Source organism: Carassius gibelio, chromosome A7, assembly GCF_023724105.1.
Source record: "Carassius gibelio isolate Cgi1373 ecotype wild population from Czech Republic chromosome A7, carGib1.2-hapl.c, whole genome shotgun sequence".
In the NCBI taxonomy this organism is placed as follows: domain Eukaryota; kingdom Metazoa; phylum Chordata; class Actinopteri; order Cypriniformes; family Cyprinidae; genus Carassius; species Carassius gibelio.
In genome coordinates this window covers 24427523-24449677 of record NC_068377.1, presented here as the reverse complement: position 1 = coordinate 24449677, position 22155 = coordinate 24427523, and the positions used below count along the sequence as shown (strand labels likewise).

Here is a 22155-nt window from a genome sequence, read left to right as displayed (position 1 = left end):
AAATTAGAGGGTTAGACTATGAAGATTTAGGAAAAGAAACAATGCCTAAATGTACTGAATTTGTGGAAATTCGTGACCAACCGGCAAACCAGAACAAAGCCGTGTAAATGAAGACTATGGGGTCCAAAAGCATGGTCGCGATCTAACATTTTCCAGTTAACCTATTATACCTCTAATAAACAAAGCTTTTATACCACACTTGTCATAATCAGATCTTATAATTTCTAAATAAATAATTGCTGGATTCAAAACAGCGATTAATAGGCGCTGTGACCGACACATTCCTGGAGCATTCACTGCTGTCACTAAACGGTGACGCCGAGCATCGTTCACAAGTTTCTGCATGGACCTGACTAGGGCACAGGTTCTAAGCCCTGGGACAAAATGGGATGCTTTAAGAAAAATGTATAGCCTACTAAGTAATAGGCCCAACATAAAAATAACAATTTGTTTTCATGTTGTTGTTTTTTTTTTTAAATAGGCTATGCGAAATATATCCGACTTAAATAATTAAGATTAACGGATTTAAAACAGAAGTGTGGGCGCTCCATAAGTTCACAAAAAAAAAAAAAAAAGGATGACAACGCATTCTGTTTGTTTGCTTTATTTTACAAGAGCACAAATCCTCTGTTTTTATTGTGAGTGTGCACAAATGAAAGTAAACACTTTTGCGGAAAATATATATATTTTTTAATTTCTCAGCTGCTTCGATCGCGCTGGAGCCTGCTGCACACGTATATTCTAGCGATTCAAACTTACATCGCAGTCTGTTCATTATCAAAATAAAATAGTCAACTAAACATTTAAAAGGTTACACTGGTCAGTTTAAATAGACCGTAGTATACCGGTCCTCTCTGCTGTTCCAAGGACGTTTTTGCTCATATGAAGAGGATCATCTTTTCCGTCTATATGCGAATGCGTGTTAAGTACAAGCCTAGTTTACATTATAAATAATAGTTTAACATTCAAATACATTGCGAATATGGAAACATTTCGATTTGTGCCGAATGAGACATGAGCAATAACCTCCAAATAAATCTAGCCAAAGCCGCGCTCGCTCATCCTCGTGTGCACGCATGCACTGTCACGATCTAATGCGCTGTATGCCGGATTTTTAAAAATCTGACATTTTCTAGGACAGAATCCAGCAGGATCAAATTAATGTGAGCAACAGTGTGTTTTGGTGCAGCAGCGCCGATGTAGTTCACTTAATGTGCAGCGCAGTCACACGCGCTCCACATTTCGGATAATTTTATTTTAAATACAATAATGTCAGTTGAAAACATTGCAATTGTGCTTTAAAATACAACAACGAGCACCACAAAACCATTTCAAGAGGCGCGTTCAGCGTTCTCCGTGCGGGATTGGAAACTGTCAACAAAGTAAAATTACCTCAAAAGTATGGCGCGCTCTCTTCATTTTATCAAATGATCATAATCGCATCTATTCATTTTATAATCCTGCTACTAGCATTTTATTCAGACTAAAACCTCTTTAATTCAAGTGAGAAAGCGTTTTGTGTGTGGCTTTTGCACATCCTGTCATACCGCTGACTGCGTGCCTGCAATAGATGCATTTTGCATTATTATGGTTAACGATTAATCGATTAATTGATCGTTAATTTAAACGACGATCGATCATGGAAATAATCGAAATTTGACATCCCTAACAGGAACACAACAGGAGTAATTTTAAAGAATGGCTTTGTAAAAACACTAGCAGTGTTATGTTGTTTGATGAGGCAACGAGCAAAAAAACCAAAGGTTTGAAACAATAGGATTTTTTTTTTTTTGGATAAAACGTATGGCCCAAGATGAAAGGATTTACTGACGCAGAAATGAGATGCACAAGGTATCTCTTTTTTTGTTGGACAGTAAAGGGAATTGTTGTGTAGACCCCTCTCTAAAACTCACCATGATCAGTGTAATTTACATAAAACTTAAGAGACAATCACGCTGATCCACTTTGACAGCCAGTGCAACATCTAACACCATTGTGGTATCGGTACTTAAAGATGCATTCAGTAGTTTTTTTTTTACATCGTTCTTCTTTGTGTACTTTAAAATGGAAATGAAGTAGCACAGAAATAAAAATCCATATGACTCATGTTTGAAGCCTTCAGCACCATACAGTAGTTTTGTGTAAGGAACAGATTACATTTTATGAAGATATGCATAAAGAAATGCAAGTAGAGACAGATATGGAAAATTAGAAAATGACAGTCTTGAACTCACCGTGCTAGATTCCCGCTCTTTATCCAAGTAAGAATGAAGAAGTCGTTAAAAGAAAAAAATATAAAGAAAAGCACCAAGTCAGCATTTACATTTATTTTCTTACCAAAGCATGAGCATACCACTTCAGGGCATGTATTTTTGTTTTCTCTTCAGTGCATTTGTGCGTTACCTCTGTGCTCCAGGTCATGGTGGTTCTTCTCATCTTTGACTGACAGGTGCGCCTGGCTACCCAGAGCTCCCAGCGCCAGCAGACCTGACCCTGAGCCCGTGACTGGAGGGATGCCTGGGGGCTGCAGGTGAGGGGGCAGCTGGACTGGGGGTCCGTGGGCAGCATGAGAAAGGTGTTGAGCCTGGAGCTGCTGCTGCTGTCAACACACACATGCACAGCAAGTGGGTCAGAGGGAAAAAGGCATATGGAAAGCAAACACTGAATAAAGGTGACTGGTTAAGCCCTTCTCTCACAGGATGCACAGAGAGAGACACTAGCACCACAACACTTCCATTAGTGGCTGGATCAAAGCAGGACACTGTTCACAAGGACATGTCCTCCTTGAGCTCAGCAGGAACGGCTTACTCGAACACATACTATAGATTTCTTAACATGCACTGCTCTTAAGAAACTACACTACTTAACATGCATCCTTTTACAACAAACAAGACATACACAAATCCTTGACTAATTACATGAGCTTCAAACAGGATTTATACACACTTCGTTCTATCCTATGCAATCAAGAAGCAATATTAAATTAAGGGTGCATGAGTCAAAATGTACACACATTCATTCACATACTAATATACACACACATACAAGCACGGTCCAATGTATGGCATTCACTAGTCACCTCTTTACATAAGGTCCATGGCTACCCTCTCCTAAACTAAGCCACTCCTCCATGCCTCCTTAACAACAGCCAATAAGACAAGCCATCCTATGTTTGTGTTAATTTAATGGTCAGTAACATATATAGTGTCAAAGCAGTGGCTGTTTACAACTAAGAGGGGAAGATGTGATAATGCAACTGATCAGATCAGGTAAATGTCTGTTGCATTGTGTGATTTTCATCCGAATCAAAAATATATTGGTCTTCATCTAATACTACAATTAAAGCTACATTTCTCATGGTGCTGCCTTCATTTTGGATTTAGTCATTTTGGCTAAAATATCAGAATCCCTTTTGATGAGAAAAGGATTTAATATGAGTCCAATCACATATAGCTCAGAACGGCCTCTGTGGTGGCAGCATTAGGTATAATTTTCACCTTAATTCCCACAATTGTACACAGTAATTATGACATTTATCATCAGACCAATTTTGCTGGATTAAATGTTCTGTGATACATACATCCAAAGCAAAGACCTTCGCAAATCTATATGAGATAGATATTCCCACATTAGTAATTACCTTAAAAAAACCAAATCAGTCCAAAAACTAATGCGGTCCATACAGTGCTTTAAAAAATGATATTACATTTCAGATGGAAAAGCTGGCACACTACCATTCAAAGGTTCAAATGAGGTCGATACAATTTTTTCTTTAAACTGATCAAAAGTGATAGTAAAGATGTTAACAAATGTTACAAAAATACATACAGTATATTTCAAATAAACTCAATTTCAAGTTAATCTCAATTCAGGTTATTTTTTTCATACGATAAGACATCAGCATATTAGAATGATTACTGAAGGATCATGTGACACTGAAGGCAAATCCAGCTTTGCCATTTAATAATTTTTACAAATGTATTAAAATGAGTTATTGGATGTATTTCACAAAGTCTTGGTGAGCACAAAGTGGATTTAAAAATAAATAAACAAACAAAACTGACAGTAGTGCATTTGTGATTTATGAACCGGTAACTGCAAATAATTTAACAATTTTATATGCAGAATTTTAGCTCTAAATACATAAATGTTCTCATGCAAATATAGTGCATTTAGTTAATGCATTCGGTTCAAAATAATCTAAATATGTATCAAATACTTTTTATTGATGTCTCAGCAGTCCTGCAGTGATCATATTAATGTAAACAGGGATCATAAATATATAATATGAATTTCTAAACCTATGTAAAAAAGCATTAATATTCTCCCAATAAGCAGCCACTGCTTTGAAACCAACAACTAAAGGAAGCACAACGCTGAACAAACACACAAGATACAACAGAGAAGCGTTAGGGTCTAAAGAATGCTGGGGTATCAACTTCACTTCAAAAACCCAAATATAACATACACAGAGGCTGTTTTAGCACTGACCATCAGAGCAGGGTAGACAGCATGAGGCTGCTGTTGATGAGAGAAAAGAGATGAGCATGTCATTACAAGCTCACTCATGAATAACACATCACTACTTCACAAATCCACCCAGGCACATGAATGCTGACCAACAGGGTGCTTTTGTATTTAAATGTGTGTTTCTAACCTTACCACAATGCTGAAAACCCTTAAACATCATAAAAAGAAACACTGATCCCTATTAGTCTTCCACTAATAGCATAACAGTGCTGGCAAAAAATGTATTGTTGGGTATCGAGAACTGGTTCCAAATTTCCAAAAACCAGGGATTCGATAGGAGACGTGCATTTCGATTCTGCTTAACGATTACTGCATTTACATTTAAATGTGATTTTAAATCATTTAAGCTCAAGAATGGAAAGAACTTGCACACGGTTTTGCTTGCCATGCATGTATCTGAAGCGTGAGCACAGAGAACCACTGTACAGGCACTAGTGCAGGTTCCCAGCCTATGTCCGTATCTGTGCATTTCTACAGCGGAAGTAGTTGTTCTGGGCCGGAACGGACTTCTCTTTTTACCTCTTGTGACCAATATGCACAAAATGATGTCAGTATATCCTCACAAGCACAGTCATCTTTTGTGACCGTAAATAGATGAGAAAGAAAGCACATGTATAAGCATGAAGAAAATCATTCACTGATCTTGACCGAATATCGGAAATAATAAGCAGAATCGTAACCTATAAAATTCAAACGAAACCCAACTCGACAAACATAAAGCTGAAATCAGAAATCTGGGTGTTATATTAGACAGCAATTTGTCTTTTGAAAATCATATTTCCAATGTTACAAAAATTGCATTCTTCCATCTTAGAAACATTGCCAAGCTACGAAACATGTTATCTGTTTCTGATGCAGAAAAGCTAGTTCATGCATTCATGACCTCTAGACTGGACTATTGTAATGCACTTCTAGGTGGTTGTCCTGCTTCTTCAATAAACAAGCTACAGGTCGTCCAAAATGCAGCAGCGAGAGTCCTTACGAGGTCAAGAAAATATGATCATATTACCCCAATTTTACAGTCTCTGCACTGGCTACCTATTAAGTTCCGCATCAGTTACAAATTATCATTACTTACCTATAAGGCCCTAAATGGTTTAGCTCCAGCGTACCTAACTAGCCTTCTACCACGTTACAACCCATCACGCACCCTAAGGTCACAAAACGCTGGACTTTTGGTAGTTCCTAGGATAGCAAAGTCCACTAAAGGAGGTAGAGCCTTCTCACATTTGGCTCCCAAACTCTGGAATAGCCTTCCTGATAATGTTCGGGGTTCAGACACACTCTCTTTGTTTAAATCTAGATTAAAAACACATCTCTTTCGCCAAGCATTCGAATAATGTATCTTTTTAATTGTGAGTGTAGTTGCATCTGATCAAAGGTGCATTTTTATTCATTAGCTTGGGTTAAACTAATTTTACTTTGTTGGATCAGCAGCTATGCTAATGATGTCTGTATTTTGTTTCTATGTTTTGCCACGGGATTCACATCCCGTGGTAACTAGGATTTACACAAGCTCCAGTCTGGATCCAGAACACCTGAGAAGAGATGATGCTGACTCTCAGAGGACCCCAGATGATGCTAACCCTGAATGAACAAACAGAACTAACAATTATTCCTAAATGTGTGACTTAATCATATAATAACTTAATTAATAATATTGATAGTTCATCGTCTAGCTGACTACGTCTTGTATTATTATTATTTTTTAGTTTTTCTAAAATCCTGTCAAATGTGCACAAACTACTAGCTACTACTAAATATTGTAGAAACATAATTTTCTGTAAAGTTGCTTTGTAACGATTTGTTTTGTAAAAAGCGCTATACAAATAAATAAACTTGAGGATACACAGGGCAACATTGGCCAATGTTGATGTCAACGAGCAACTAGCTGAGACAAGGCCCACAACTAGGGGTTGAGACAGTGAGGAAATTTTCATCAGCACTGACACTTTAACAGGTCAGTGGTACCGCAGACTAGAGGTTTCATGGGCATCTCTCTTCTCTTGCTAACCCACTTATTTGCCTCTACCCCTCCCTTTGAATATCACTCCCTCTCACAATGTCTCTCTCTCCTTTCACAATCTTCCTTCTCCTCACTGTCTCTATCACTGTGCCAAACACTGCTGGCTCCTGATTAACAGTGAATCTAATGACCCCCTGGCATCTCACCAGCCAACAAATAAAAGCTTTTTTTTTTTTAAGCCTGTAAGGGTGTGTGAGAGATTGTGTGTTAATTCCTGTAACAGTGTGGCAAGTGTCTGCCTGACTACATCTATTTACCCACCATCATGATGATGATGATGATCCACCATCATGACCATGTGACTGCTAAGTGTGCACAAGTGAGCAGAAGCAGCAAGCCCTGCCCCCATGCCTCCCCACGTCTCACCAAGCTGCTCTGCTGAATGGCTAGCTGTTAAATGATGGAGCCCCGTCGACAGTTGCATTCAGGCAGATTCGAGGAAGCAATTACCTTGAAAACAGAGGTCAGAGTCTTGGCTCACTTGCCTTAATTGAATTCCAATATCTTGCTCTGGCTGTCCTGACCCAGCTCAGGACCTCCTACCCACTAGCCCAGCCCAGGCAAATCAAAGTTGGATAGTCACCTTCACCACTGGAGACACACTAAGTACTTTAACATCTAATAAAACTTTGATTTGAATTATTTAGTAAAATCTATCAAGTAAAATTTTCTAAAAACATTTTTTTTTTGTAAAATGAAAAGGAAATGGCCCATTGACACAAAGGATAATAATTAAACTGAAATCACTCCAGTTTAGTTTTCAGAACGTCTGACTACTGGACCTAGATGAAGTGACTGTAGCTAGTCTTCATCAAGCATAGCATTGTGTGCTTGCTCTGAAGGACACAGGTGACACTGTGCATTTTAATACTTTAAACAATACACACTGTGTATATTTGGACAGAAAGATCATGCCTACAAAAATGTGATTAACTGTGCATGTAAGAGCACTTCTGTTTTTGGCCTACTGACCTACAGAAATGAATAGTTTAGATTAAACACTGAACAAAATTAACTCTGGATAAGATTCAAACACATTGTCTGACAAAGTCTTTTCACACTTGAAACCGTTAACCCTGGGTAATTCTAAATGGAATCCTGAATTATTTTGATTCACATTTCATACTGCTCATACTTTTTCCCAAAGTTTGCAATTAGTCCTGGGTATTCATATGTTGACATTAAACACAGTACATGTCAGTGTCTCTGAATGGTTGACCACAGCGTGCAACATCTTTACCCGTTACCAATTCACACGTTTATCACCAGATTACATTTTCCCACTTAAACACTGCAACAATTGTTTATACAATGCGCAGTGTTTCCATATGATGTACACTATTGGTTGTCTGTTGCTAAGCATCTTGCAATAACATTCTTTAATACACCGCATCATTTCACACTCTACAAGATTGACACCACAGTGCAGGGTTAGTACCATGAAAGCAGTGGAGTAAACCTGCTTCTAAATTACAAGTGTAAAACCTACCTTTAACTAAGGTTAAAAGTGGGGTTTAGAATGACGATAACCCAGGCTTAGGTACAGAGAAAACAGTCTAACACACAAACCAGTTTTCCAGATACTAAATGAAGTGATTCAAGTAATGTTTGTGTTGCCAAATTCAATAGGAAGCTTCTCATTCTCAATGCTCCTTAACACAGGCTCTTTAAAGTATTTAACATGACTAATCGCAGACAACCCTGACAGAATTAGACTTCTCCCTTTTTGTGATCAAAACGAGAGCTTAACTACACAATCCTTAACATGTTTCTCTCCACATGCCTCTGAAACCCTGTGACAAACAGACACAGAGAGAGAGAGGCACTACAGGCACAAATTAACTCAAATGATCCAAACGGCACACTGTGACAAGACAAAAACGATGGCATAATAAAAGCAAACATCATGGTGTAAATGCATGGCATTACAAATTAAAAAAGTGAAAATCACATCATGAAGGACAGGGGCAAATCTGCAGCCAGACACACCAACAATCCTGATCTGCTCCCAGAGCACAACTTTAAACGTCTCTAGCAATCACGGATTTGCCCTTAGACTGTTTACGAGCTTCTGAGGTAATATGTGTTGGATTGAAGGTTTTACAGCGGAGGATTACAGCTTATGTATCACCTTTGACCCAAACCCGGCCTGTGGGAGTAGGCTGGTGTAACTTCTTTAAGAGCAAATTTGATCTTTATTACTACATACTATAAATCCAATTGTCATTTAGGAGCCAGGCATGAATGCATTAGTACAGTGAGTGGCATGAGTGCAGATTTGACCCTGGCCTTGGTCAAATGAAGGAGAAAGAAGGGTATACACACGGTGAGAGGCAGATTGGGAAGTCCACGTACCCCGATGATGGCATTCAACTCTGTCATTGTCACTTGCTTAGCACGTTCAACAGCCTGCGCAACCTGCTGTTGGTGCTGGAGGAAATAGAAAAGACAGATTAATACACAGAACATTAGCATGGGCTACCGGAAATAATGGGGCTAAAATGGCAAGCAGCTCATTTTATGAGAATATTTATTTACCTCTTGTGACAAAAAAGGCATTATTTGGGCAAGAATTGCATTTAGACGTTTGGCAATCTCAGTCTAAAAGAGAAAAACAGAGACATACAAACAGTACGGTTATTAAATGTTGTCAGCTCTTCCCGAATCACTCAAATGTACTTAAATCACTACAACATGCACTCGAACACTCTCACATTACTTTCACATTGCTGAATGCTCTAATCAAGACTCTAAATGAGGCATGATGGGAAACCTCCAGAGCTCCAGATTAATGAAGTCAAAACTTCAGAACTGTCTGTCGTCGCTGATGTTGCCATGTGTATGATTTGGAGCATAATGAACATGATGCTCTTTGAGCGCTGATATGGTGTGTGTGGCTCACAAAGCCAAACGGCGCTCCAGCACACTGCTACTGAAACAGATCTGGCCAAATCAACCGCTCTGCCAGGCCAAGATGGGCAGAAGGCCTGCGGTGCCCATCTGGTCAAGAGATGAAGAGAGGGAAGGAGGGATGGGGGGGGGGTTGTCTGGCCTCAACCTCCCCTCCACCCCCTCATTACCCAGACAGATTATTTCATTAACATGTTGAAATATGCTAATGCTAATTTGGTGCTGGGAGATTAACGATGGCAATACTGAGCAATTACCATTTTCCCCCATGCTCCCATTCCAGCAGCGCAGGAGCCGAGGAACCAGAGCCCTACAGCAATATTCAAAATGACTTTTATTGATATGGAGAGACGGACAGGGTAATCAGCCAACATGCTCTGGTTCTCCTGCATTACTCACAGTTACCTGAAGCCCCAAAAAGCTATATTTCATCATGAGCTATGCTAATGCTCCAGGATGAAAAGAAGAGACGGGAAGGGAGAGTGTGAGGAGGGTGGGAGAGGAAATGTGGGGCGGTGAACAAATTGATTATAGGTTGGAGCAGATGGCCCAGCAGGTGAGGGAGGGGAGAAATTTCTCTTTCTTTCCTGCAAGCCACATTCCGTTCATGTTTTGGCAGCGTGACCTCTGTGCCTGTGGGAGGGTGCCGACCCTGGCACTCTGATGGATTCGGTCTCTCTTTAGAGCGGGTGAGAGTGGATGTGTCCTGACCTGTGATGAACTGACTGTCAGGGATGTGAACAAAGGATCTAAGCTCTCTCCACACCCCTTCAGAGTCATTCAGCTATTAATGCTTTCTCAGCCCGGCTTTGCTACACAAACACATACTCCTTTGTAAAACAAACACATACAATAACAATAATCAGTTGGTATCTAACCAAAACAAGGAAATATTGAAATAGGTTGCCTGCTCTCAAACGTAAGCCATAGACTGAGGTTCTTTTTCCTCGCTCACTTCATCAGTTCACCCCCCTCCCCTTGGCTTCCATTCCTGTAAGCCACTCTGAGGTTGCCACAGCAACCGGTCCGCCCCTATCTCTCCCTCTGATCATTATGTAAATTGGAGCTCTGCTTGACCATAACAGGCAGTAAAATCATATTACGCGCACAGGGGCAGGTCATTAAATTTAATTTTCAGCCTGTCGATCAGATCAGCTCTGCAAGTTAATGTGGGATGAAAGGGGGCAGATGGGGGAGGGGGAGTAACGGCTTCTCTTTCATGGGTGGGGTGAAGTGTGTGTGTGTGTGTGTGTGTGTGTGTGTGTGTGTGTGTGTGTGTGTGTGTGCGCGCGCGTGTTAAAAAAGGAAAGATTGGGAAACATTACCAATATGCCCAATCCAATAAACCTTTGTGCCTGTCCGAAGTAAAATATAATCTACAGTAATTATCAGAAAATACTTTTCCACTGATATATGGCATAAATGACTTACACAGGAGCTTCCTATTGTGATGCTGGCTTGAAAGAACGTGACTTATGGTAATAATATCTACATTTATATTCATTAAAAATAATAAAATGAACACCAAGCAAGATATGATACAAGGGGAATATCATTAAAAAAAAAGTGTTACGCATCATGAAAAATATTTTTTTTCCACTGTGACATTGACAATCACATTTTATCCTCTCATAAATGTTACAAAAAACACTGTTAAAGTAGGGGAAAAAAACAAAAATGAGAATCAAAGTAAAGATAATTAAGGGAACTTCAGAAAAAAAAAGTAATAATTAATTGAGTGGGAGAAAAAAGTCATGAAATTGCCACAGTATCAATCAATCATTTTTCTTTTCTTTTTTTGTGTGACCTGAACATGTTTTTATGACATTCACTTTTGGTAGACTCCATAAAACAAGCTAAAAGGATTTTAATCAGAATCACTTTACACAAACTACCCTACAAAATACATTAACCTCAGATTAAACCACTGCACCATGGGATAAGAACAGGAAGTGTGGTTTTGCTGAGTTCCAGAGGCTTGCCGTAAGCTACTAGAACAGCTCCCACACAGGCTGATGAAAAACAGGGCACAGGGAGTGAAAACAAGGCCCTTCAACAGAGCAATGCTTTCTGCTCAGCTTCACCATCCCAGGTGCTCAGTGCTGTCAAGCAGCGTGTGAAGAGCTCTCACGCACAGCCCTGTCAATGGCACGCCAGAAGCCATTTACCTGTTGCTGTGGGTACGAGCTGAGTGCTGGGAGACACTGATGAGGATAAAATATGCTGCAAAACAACTGCACACTGAAGGAGAGCCAATCGGTAACAAATGAACACACATACAGACCACTGCACTGTCTCTCTGTGACTCAATGAACAATTACAGACAAGAGGGAGAGAAATAGGGAGTGAGTTTGTGTAGATGAACTTACATTTACATGCTCACTCAGACACAAAAAAAAACATTAATTTTCATTCTGATGACAGATGAAGCAACCTTCACAGATAAGACGTTAACAAATAAACCAAAGCACTCAGTGGCATTCACACACTTGAGCTCACTCCTTCCTGCCTGACACAGGCTCCTCTAAACCTCGGGCTGAAAGGCTGCTTTGAGCAGCAGCCGTCTGTACAGGCTGTCTCTGTCTTGCCCCCACTGCATATGCAGCACAAATCCTGTTGGAACCGTTTAGTGATGTTTGTGTCTCTCTGTGCATTCATCTGCTGAAGCTGGACATGGGACCTGGACAAAGGACACAGACACGACCACCTAATCCAATGCACAGGGCTGAGAGACAGTTGTGATCCAAAATTCACACGAGCACACTCTACCGTATCTATATTCAACACTGAATATACAATGTGGCAAGCAGCTTAAAACGTCCTGTAGGCTAGTATTTCATTACACACTGCAGTCCAAAAACACTTTATTCAACGAGCTTTATCGAGGAAGACAAACAGATGAATCTGTCAGTATTAAACACTTTTTAATTAATCAGTACTGGTTTATATTTAGAACATACATTTGTTGGCGGATATTAAACCTTTAACTGTAAGTGATTTAAAGTGCTCAGTTAAAGTTAATTCTTTAAAGCATTAATCAATAAACAGTTAAAAACAAGCATTAAGCAAAAAATTAAATGTCTAATTTGCATAATGACAATTATAATAACAATAATAATGTTTAATATCAGGCATTACATGGAAAAATAAGGCTTACTGGTGTATGCCTAAAAAGTAAATGTAATGTAAAATAAATAAATAAAAATACAACCCACACTCATTAACTCAAACGGTGTTTCAAATAAGACAAACTACCAGTAATCAGAATAAAATATTATAATATAACCCTGTCTGCATTCTGTTAGGAATACACTGGCCTGTCATGAGAATGCGGGCTCATTTTGTCACCACTAGACATCTCACTCACATGTACACAAACACTTCTGAAGAGACTGCAGTGTGCTCGGAGTCCGTTTGCTTTGGCTCAGAATCAAATCGACCATCATCACCTTGGCAAACAATTCCTGGAATCCTGAATAAATTATTCATCTGAACAAGTTCCCTCCTTGCTGCCCATCTCAGCCCCCCTCCTTGCTCTCGGGCCACAGACTAAGCTTAACTTAATGAATCTGGCTCAGTGTGCGTGCGCACACACACATACACACAAAACTGACCAAATACGGCCACATCAATGACAACACACACTAGTTCTGCATTCATTCAGCAGTGAGAACTTCAGGACAAAATGAGGAAGAGAATGAAGACAGAGGGAACTGTGTTAACCACAGAGGGACAGCAGATCAGGGGCCTCTGAGGCTCCGTAATTAAAGGGCTACATTGACAAGAACAGCCGTCCACTTCCTGCCCCCACACGGCCAGTCCTCCCACTCATGAGTGTAAACTCACCATCCTGCCCCGAGGCTTTAACGTACCGCAAGATTAGCGCTGACCCTTGCACAATTAGAAACTCTCAAGTGTGTTTACATAATACAGTTATTTAATTGCAATCCGAATCTGGTGGATACTGAAAGCACATGACAAATCTGGTACCTAGATGAATTTTCCCTTTCTTTTCCAAAAGCACTACATGAAGGGCAGACTGTGTGTTATCAGACTGCTGTCATCGCTAACTCCGAAGAGAGCAGGGAGTCCATGCTCCAATGAATAATTCATGCGTTTGAGTCCACTCAGTCAGAGCTCTATTGATAAACAAAAGAGAGGCCCTGAAAAAAAAAAAAAGCCAGTCGATTAACCTGTTTGAGCAAAGCCCCTGCACCTTCCCTTCCCTCCCTTTTCATTTTCTCTCCATCTCTCTCACAGCTGGAGATAAGTGCCTGACAGAACCTTTCAGAAAATGCAGTGTCTTTCAGAGAGAGACATGTGGCTCAGATACACACACACACACACTTGGAGAAGCTGATGGATTGTGCATGCTGTTCCAATTCAGCACCCTCACACTGATACCATTAACCTTGTGAGGCCTCAGGGTGAGAACCATAAAGGGCCTCTTCAAACTGAGCCCTCCTCATATGACTATATATCACATCACTACTAATGACAGAGAGATAGAGAAACAGAGGAAATGTGGGTGTTGGCTGGTCTCGCTTTTAAAATGCATCAATTTCATAACCTCACTTGGTAACAAAACCCCAATCGATCAGTTGCAGAAAAAAAACCATACAGGCTGACAACAATCAGGACAGTCTGTGATGCCAAACATTCACATAAATTACTAAAAGAGGTTAAACAACACTTCCTGCTGGACGCGACTGACCTAAACCTTTATCTGCCCTCCATCTTTCTCTTGATTATACTTTTATTTTTTGTTATGTTGGGTGCAGACTCACTTTTTGCAGCATAGGAAACAAAGACAATAAAAGGGAACAGAATTGGGAAATGGGTTCAAACTTGCACAAGCCAGGTTCAAACATGCACTAACCACTATGCCGACAACAACTGTAATCAATTCAATTACATGTTTAACTGCTCAAAATATGTATTGTACATGCACCCCTTGCAGGCTCTTTGACATGAAAAAACAGCCTTTATTGGACAATATAGTGCTTTTAAGAAATGTACAGTAATGTAATCATCATCCTTCTAACCAGAAGAATTTGTCATGTCAAAAGACATGCAATATTTTTTTATCATACAAATGTTACCTACAAAATGCACATTAAAAAGACATGGCGTCCAAGTAGATCACATACCTGTTTATGCATTTCAATGTTCAGCCCATAGGACATCTCATAATACTGCAAGAAAAAAAAAAGAGAAATGCATTTAGCTCACAATAGTATAATGCTATTGACTGCAGTAATGCAGAGTATCACCTCTATATATCATGCACACATACAAAAAAAGTAGTTCGAATAGCAAATCCGTATTCGAAAAGGCACGGAAAGTTAGTCATGTGTTGTACGGAGCCACTAAAGGGACATGGTTAGCTGCTTGCTAGCGGTTGCCTTTTACATAACAGTAATGTTACATAATATTTCACTTACCACATAAACAGAAAGAGGTAAGGAGACATGACTGATAGGACGATGGCGGATGATTTGCACATCCTGAGCATCACTGACAAACATCTAATCTTGTGAAATGTGTGTAAAAAGGACCGCTCTTTAGTAGAGTAGGCTACTTGTGAACGCAAATCTCAAAAGTAGAAGTAAAAAGCCAATGCGCATTTATAAGTGATTTCAATGTCCTACATATTAATAACAGCTCCCTGATTCCTCCAATTTATATACAGGATAATTACCCAATTACATAATTGTGAAAGAAACCATCGAAAAAAAAATGTTTCATACATCATGTATTTATTCCCTTTAGGGGTGTTGTAGTACACGTCATTATCTTTCCAAATACTGTATTCAGATTAGGGCACATCCCTAAAAAAAAGCATCCACAAAACCAGGACTCCGATAACTGCCTGATTATAGAAGTAGAGGGCAATGTGTATGAAACTCTCTGGCAACATTTGTTTAGAGGTATTTACTTACTACTAGCATTCATGGAAGCGGTTATCTCATACCAGTTACTAAAGAGCAGTTAAAAAACAAACAAACTAAGCAAAGATAGGCAAATATGTGTCTGAGGTACATTTCTTCACAATTCTACGTCTCTAAGAAACATCTATTTCAGATCCATCATAAGCATCCCTGTCATTTCGAGATAAAAGTGGTTTTCAGTACTCAAAATAACTGATCAGACTATGTTCATCCTAACAACTACTGCAAACATCAGATTTTCTCAGAGCATGTCTGTATATTTCATTTCGTTTATCTGGTAGTGTACTTTATACCACTCAGCATTCCTCTGAAAAACAATATTTAACAAAGGTGCCGGCATGTTGAGTCAATATCTACTGCAAGTTCAAATAAGATAAGAGAGAGTAAAGCTTGGTTAACACTGTTCAACCTGTGTACTATTACATCACATGCAGATGGAATTAAATTTCCACTCAATGGACTTCTAATAAGAGGCATTCAGCGACACTAACATTAGTGTAAATCTTGAACTGCACACAAGGTTCAAAATTGAGTGAGAATGCAATCATCCTTAATGTTGATGACATTTCATTTGGGTCAGGTCTCTATGTAATTAAAGAAAAACAAACTATAAGCCCCTCTATTGAATTAATGCATACATTGTTTTATATTTAACTGGTTAGCTGAGAAGATCGTTGTTTATTTACACTCACTGCACATTATCAATATAACTATTTAACCTTGACAAGTCTCTTAAACCCAGTTTGTTCCAAATATTCAAATCTGATTAAATTGAGCAAGCCTCCCTTTCTCTCATTTGAATCAAGAGACACTTAGCCCCCGGGTCAGAGTGGATGGAACAAGCAGTTACTAAACGCCCAAAACAGCCTCCAGGCATTTTACAACAAACAAACACACTCACACTCCTATAATCTCAAAGCTGATCCTTCGGTGCAATCAATGCAAATGGTATCACATAATAAATAAGGGCAGTGGATACTAAACACCAGCTCAGATGGGCAGCTGGTGACCCTACTGATGTTTTGAAGCAACAAAAGAACAACAGATAGAAGACCTCAAATTAAAAAGAAAACCACATCTTGCTCTTACCATGACATAATGTCGCTGCATCTCTGTCTTCTCATTGGCCAGTTTGTCAAACTCCACTTTAAGACTGTGAGGAGAGAGAAAGACCCAGAATGAGTTAACGGTCCATGCTGGCAAATCCTCTCAAAGAGCACTATTTGGTCACATACACAGAAAACTTACTGACATATAACAAAAGTTATGCTAATATGAAATTACAAATACAAATATGAAACTATAGTTTTAACAGCTACAGCGTACACTGATATATTACATACTATAATGTTGTTATAGTTACTATTCATCTGTTATGGTTACACTGTTAAGGTTGCACCGATGCTGCATTTGATTTACACAGAATCAAAGTAGCATCAGGACTGCTTCACAGTCTAGTAGCAGGTGTGACATTAATCCCACACATACATCAAGCAGGTCATTAATAACAGCACAGCAGCAATATTTACCTGTGGTACTGAGCTTGAAGGAACTGGAATTCATCTTTGATCCTGTCACAAGATTCTGCTACAGTGAATTTGAAGCCTGGCTGACCAGGCTGGTGAGGTGCCTGAAAAATCATAGCAATAATATATGTGAACTGCTGCAAAGCATAAACTTCACATTATCAATATAATCTAACCTAGTCACTGATGCAATCCGCTTTCACACGAAGTGTTTTTAGCATGTCATTGTACCTTTGACTTCCTACCACCATTACCAAAACAACCTACGACCTTCTCCATTACTCCTTTTACGGCAGTCCACAGGTCTCAGGTTTTACTTTCACTGTGTTTTTGAAGTCATGGGTATAACCACGGGTGTCAATAACACATTTCATGCTTCCCGATTTTCAGGGAAATTTTATTTCATCAGAGCTGAATTGCGGTTCTTCACAGGCGCTCCTTCGAGCTCGGCCTGTCGGTGGTTTAGAGAGTCTAGTGGGAACAGTCAGCAGAGGTCGGCGTGACACAGACGGGTCACTGCGTCTAAACAGCCCCGGAGAAAAACTAGTAGCTGATTCCCCTCCATTCATTTTTTCCTAGGCATTTTACCACTTTTAAGTTAAATGAAGATGCACTACTGTTCAGAACCAAGACAACGGACGTCCAGAAAAGCACATCCTTATTTAGATTGAGCACAGATAAAGGACACACCGCGCGACGGAAACGTCACGCGACACAATAGTCCATCCACGAGATCTTGGACCGAGAAGGAAACGCGCTCTGGCGCGGAGTTGCCAGGGCACAATGAATCAATATAATTTATGCTACTCACCGGATGCCGGCCCTGCGGATACATCTTGAATGTATCCTTTCTGAAGTGAAGATCCAGGGGTCGTGGCGCTCTTCAGTAATCCGAGTAGATGAGCGAGAATCCGTCGGTCACCCCTCCCAGCGCTCTCGGACACACAAAGCCCAGTCCGTCCACCCGATCCACGCGCTTCTTATATAGCCGATTTAACCCCTTTATCCTTCACACAGTCGAGGAGCAAGACAAAAACACATCGCGTTGGCTCATTATCTCCTTAAGAGTCAAGCATTCAGCTGCGCTTGTTCTGTAAACACAAGAGTAGTTGTGCAGAGCGAGTCAAACACACATTTGCTGCTTGTCATCTGCGCTGTGACTAACAAGCTGTTTGAGTCTTCTCGCAATAACAAGATTACCTGACTGCTGTTTGACTGAATGTACCCGACAGGAGTACAGAACAATGTAAAGACGTTAGTTAAGATATACAGTAACAGAACCCCAGTCAACTTAGAGCAATTCCTCGACAAATGTGTCAAATGTTTTTGTTTTTTACACTTATTCTTTATAGCACAAAGTCGAGCCTCAAAGTGGATACGGCAATAGCATTTTTGCAAATTACAAAACAGGAACGGAGAAAATAAGGCACGTAGAGTGTTCAGTTGTCTAAATTACAAGTAGATTCGTTTTAAAGTTATCTACCGCGTTACCTTCAGTCTCCATAAAATCGTTTTCCGCCAATGTAACAACAGCAATAATTCCTTGCACCGAGGAAATGTCGAAGTCCTCCACTCGTGACCTTATACGAGCAGTATTAGGCGCTGGTTGGGAATCAATCCCAACCATAGAAAAGCAGCGCCTACAATCGCTTCGATGTTTTCCTCAGTTAAGACTGGGTTCTCGCAGTATTCCTGTTGTTGGTAAACTCTCCCAATCCCTGTTTGCGTGTTTGTTTAAAAAAGGTCTGATTGTGAAAAGTTTGCCCCGTACGTGCCAGCCGCTCGAAATCGCTTTGCCTAGTTTCTCCAGCACTCACAGTACCACACACACAGGCTGCCCACTGACACGCGGACTCAACTACCGCGAGAACAACTGAGCGCGACCAATCAAATCTCGACAAGGACTTCGCCGCGTTCGACCAATCAAACGTGGGATCCCCACGTGGGGCGCGTATATTCTACGCGTTCTGATTGGCCAATAAAAAAACTGACCTTCTGTTCGCCATCTTGGCTCTAAATAGGTTGCTTTCCCCGTAGACAAACAACTTACATGAGCGACGATTGTACGAAGGCCAGCCACAAACTGAAATCTCAAGAGATAGACCGTATCCTAAGAAATACATGTTACAAGTGAAATTGTCTGTTGCACTTCTGTTCACTAATTTAGGAGCACGACTGCTGTTGTTCCACGGAAAGCAGTTGAAAGTTGCATCAAATCTGGTTATGATTGCTTTGACGTTTCCTAAACGATGTCCTAATGGCTAATGGTATGTTTTCGTTACACTGCGAATTTAATATGTGAGCAACTGATCGCTGAATTGGGCCAAAACATCCTTCAAATGTCCCAGTTTGTCCTTTCCAAGGACGCCCTTTAACATGGACAGCACAGTGATGCGAGAGAGCACCCTTATAGCCAATCTATAGTTAGGCTACCGATTTTGAATGTAACTCAAATTAACAGCATAATATGTGAAATCAGCCCTCATTACTTGATTCACACTGTCTGCTCAGCAACACCCACCGTGCCCATGTCTGCGCCATAAAAAAAATCCCCATCCTATCTTGTGTTGCTCAGACCCACGTGGGGCGCAGCTCTTCGTTCTGTGCGTGCTGACCAATCAGAGGACTTGCGTGCATCTGATTGGCTTAGAGCAACACGGGTTGTCAGTTCGAGACCTAAGTTGTCAATCAAGCCCACGAGGGGTAGAGCGCTGACAAATGCCTCTGCCTCTCAGCCTCCCGCCTGCGAATAGTGCTTGGAATGGCTGCTTAATTAGCTTCGAATGGCTTTTCCTTCCAGCTCAAACAATCTGTCACTACCATGTGGTAAAAAGAGCCTTGCGTAAAACAAAAGAGGGAAGAGCTAGTAGGGGCTAAATATCAGTTTTTTTTTCTATGTATGCAAGTCGTATTACCACAAAACAAAACATTTATTCCACTCAAAGGCTGGTTCATCGTAGCCAACTATTTCTGGCTTTATTTGTTCACCAAATAGGGTTGTAATCTGATATGATAAATAATACTCTGTTCTTTTTTATAGATTTTTTTGATAATTAAAAAAAATAATATTAGACATTTGCTGTATAAAACAGTAATCTGGAATGTACTTTTAAATGGACTAAGTGGACACGTTTAAGATGTTTGCACTCAGGGGACTTCTGGGCCACTTCAATACAAAGATCTGGGAAAAAGCCAACTATTGTTCGATTAAACTGTAAACATTTGTCCATCCTTTTGGGAGGGTTATTGGCTGGAACAAATGTCTGGAATGGAAGCAAGGATGGAGCATGGAGTCATTATGAGAGCTATTATTGACATACCACTGCTCTAATATTTAAAAGAACTACATTTTGTCAGTGCACAAATATAATATTGATTCTTTCCTCTGGAATTGCAAAAATGTTTGAAATGCTAAACTGTGTTAATGGCAAATATACTTCTATGAACAGTAAGTTTTCTGCATGCTACTTGTGTATCATTGATGTGTGCAATAGAGATTTCCTGCTTGCTCAGTGATCCCTCACAAAAACGTTCTGTATAATACAACAAAAGTGTGAGTCAATGAGCTTTCAACCCACAGACAAGGACTACAATAGTAGTGTCAAGTCTATTTTGATGACCAAAGTAACAGCTGAAGACTGCAGACTGCACTCCACCCCTCTTTCAAATTACTGACTGGGCTATAAAACCAGATATTTGCCATATACCTGCAACAGTTTAATTTCAGCACATATTTATGTGTTGCTATATAACCACTGCAATAGGATGGAACTGATTTAGCTGTAATGATGGAGAGGAAACACTACAGTTTCATATCCGAGTGCCTGTTCATTCACACCTTTGTTCTGACAAACATGCTTTGTATTTTCATGCTAATGCAGCTCCAAATGATAGCTGTCATGATTATCCTCAGTATGTGAGAAATACTTCTTTCTCAGTCTCTGCCTGCCTGTTTTTTTTCATGCATGCAACCTTCCACTACCTACCTCTCTCTTCTTTGCTTGATTTCCCTGGTAGTGGAGCAGAAAACTATCTGACTCTGCATGGCGTGCATGTATTGAGCGGTGCCTCTGTCTCTGGTTTATTGACGTGCTTTCATATGTGGGAATGGGGCCTTAAAAGAGAGATTTTCCTGCCTACAATAGCTTCAGTGTGCAGCACTAGGCTGAATGGGCTATGGTGTATCAGAGAGACTTGTCAGGCTGTAATCAATGCAAACAGGATGAAAAGCTTGATCAAAAGAGACAAACGCAGACATGAGCACTGTCGCCAAATGAAAACAAGAGTAAGAAAGATGGAGGCTTTGGCAGTTGGCCATGGCCTGTTGTATGTGGAGTATGTGTGTGTAAGAACGAGGGAGAGAAATTGAGCCAAATTCTCATTCTGTTCCAGCATAAGTAATATCTTCAATACAGGAGCCGCGGCGTAACCGCGCTGACTCACACAGCGCTCCCAGGAATAGCATATATTAGATGCTAATGTGCAGGTAATGGATGATATATATCCATATAAAAGGACTCGGTGCTTGTGGATCTCTGAGTGTTAATCCAACACTGATTTGGGAGCTGCCAGGGATGATGGGTAAAGAAAGCTTCTCTTTAGGGATTCTCCTCCCAATCCAATCTGCATCTGTACTGATGGATTCACTATAATCTCACTCTAAAGAAGAAAGGGATTCCACACAGGAACCTGTGGCACATAAGCCTGTTGAGATCTCTGCGGGCTGTCACAGTGTGCATGAGTGTGTATAAGCCTGTTTTGAGCACAGCCGAGTGAGTGTGTGTGTGTGTGTGTGTGTGTGTGTTTGGAGAGAGTGTTATATGTTCGTAAGCCTGTTTGGGACACAGCTGCCCATCACAGCTATTTGAAAAGCTCCAGGGGTAAGCCATAGGGGCATGAGAGCTCTCTTGATAAAATTTGTCAGCCATATACTTGAGTTTTTCCTCCATGTTGTCTAAGCAATCAATAGCTGTGTCAATTCTTAGGTTCAGAGACAGGTTAAGTACACATTTAAAGAGAATCTGGACTATTTTCCGAGGGTAAAAACATTTATTGACCTCTTTCTGTATGTTATACTCACAGTAAAAATGGAGTAATTGAGAACATTTTAGGATCCATAAGAGTCTGAAGTTTCATTGGTTTTTGGAGAAGGTTTTGGAAAGAATGCTATCTTTGCTGTAAATGTTCACTGTGAAATTAGCAGTATGACACA

The 22155-nt window shown here is 40.2% G+C and overlaps 1 protein-coding gene across 17 annotated transcripts in view; it reads right to left on the bottom strand.

The window, feature by feature from the left end:
• LOC128016906 (transducin-like enhancer protein 3-B) overlaps nucleotides 1-19508 on the bottom strand; it is a 31583-nt gene extending 12075 nt beyond the window's left edge. For 2 of the 17 annotated variants that reach the window (XM_052601836.1, XM_052601839.1), the window contains exons 1-10: nucleotides 18435-18806; nucleotides 17755-18034; nucleotides 16947-17047; nucleotides 16507-16570; nucleotides 14617-14661; nucleotides 9095-9157; nucleotides 8882-8986; nucleotides 4492-4521; nucleotides 2404-2599; nucleotides 2235-2251 (exon numbers count right to left, since the gene is read on the bottom strand). In XM_052601836.1, the coding sequence (XP_052457796.1) occupies nucleotides 2235-2251; nucleotides 2404-2599; nucleotides 4492-4521; nucleotides 8882-8986; nucleotides 9095-9157; nucleotides 14617-14661; nucleotides 16507-16570; nucleotides 16947-17047; nucleotides 17755-17778 (645 nt within the window). In that variant the 5' untranslated portion in view covers nucleotides 17779-18034; nucleotides 18435-18806. Of the gene's footprint in view, nucleotides 1-2234; nucleotides 2252-2403; nucleotides 2600-4491; nucleotides 4522-8881; nucleotides 8987-9094; nucleotides 9158-14616; nucleotides 14662-16506; nucleotides 16571-16946; nucleotides 17048-17754; nucleotides 18035-18434; nucleotides 18807-19432 lie in introns of those variants that run through there. The other 15 variants (XM_052601851.1, XM_052601852.1, XM_052601853.1 and 12 more) reach the window with 11 other exon arrangements.
• Nucleotides 19509-22155: the final 2647 nt, after the last annotated feature.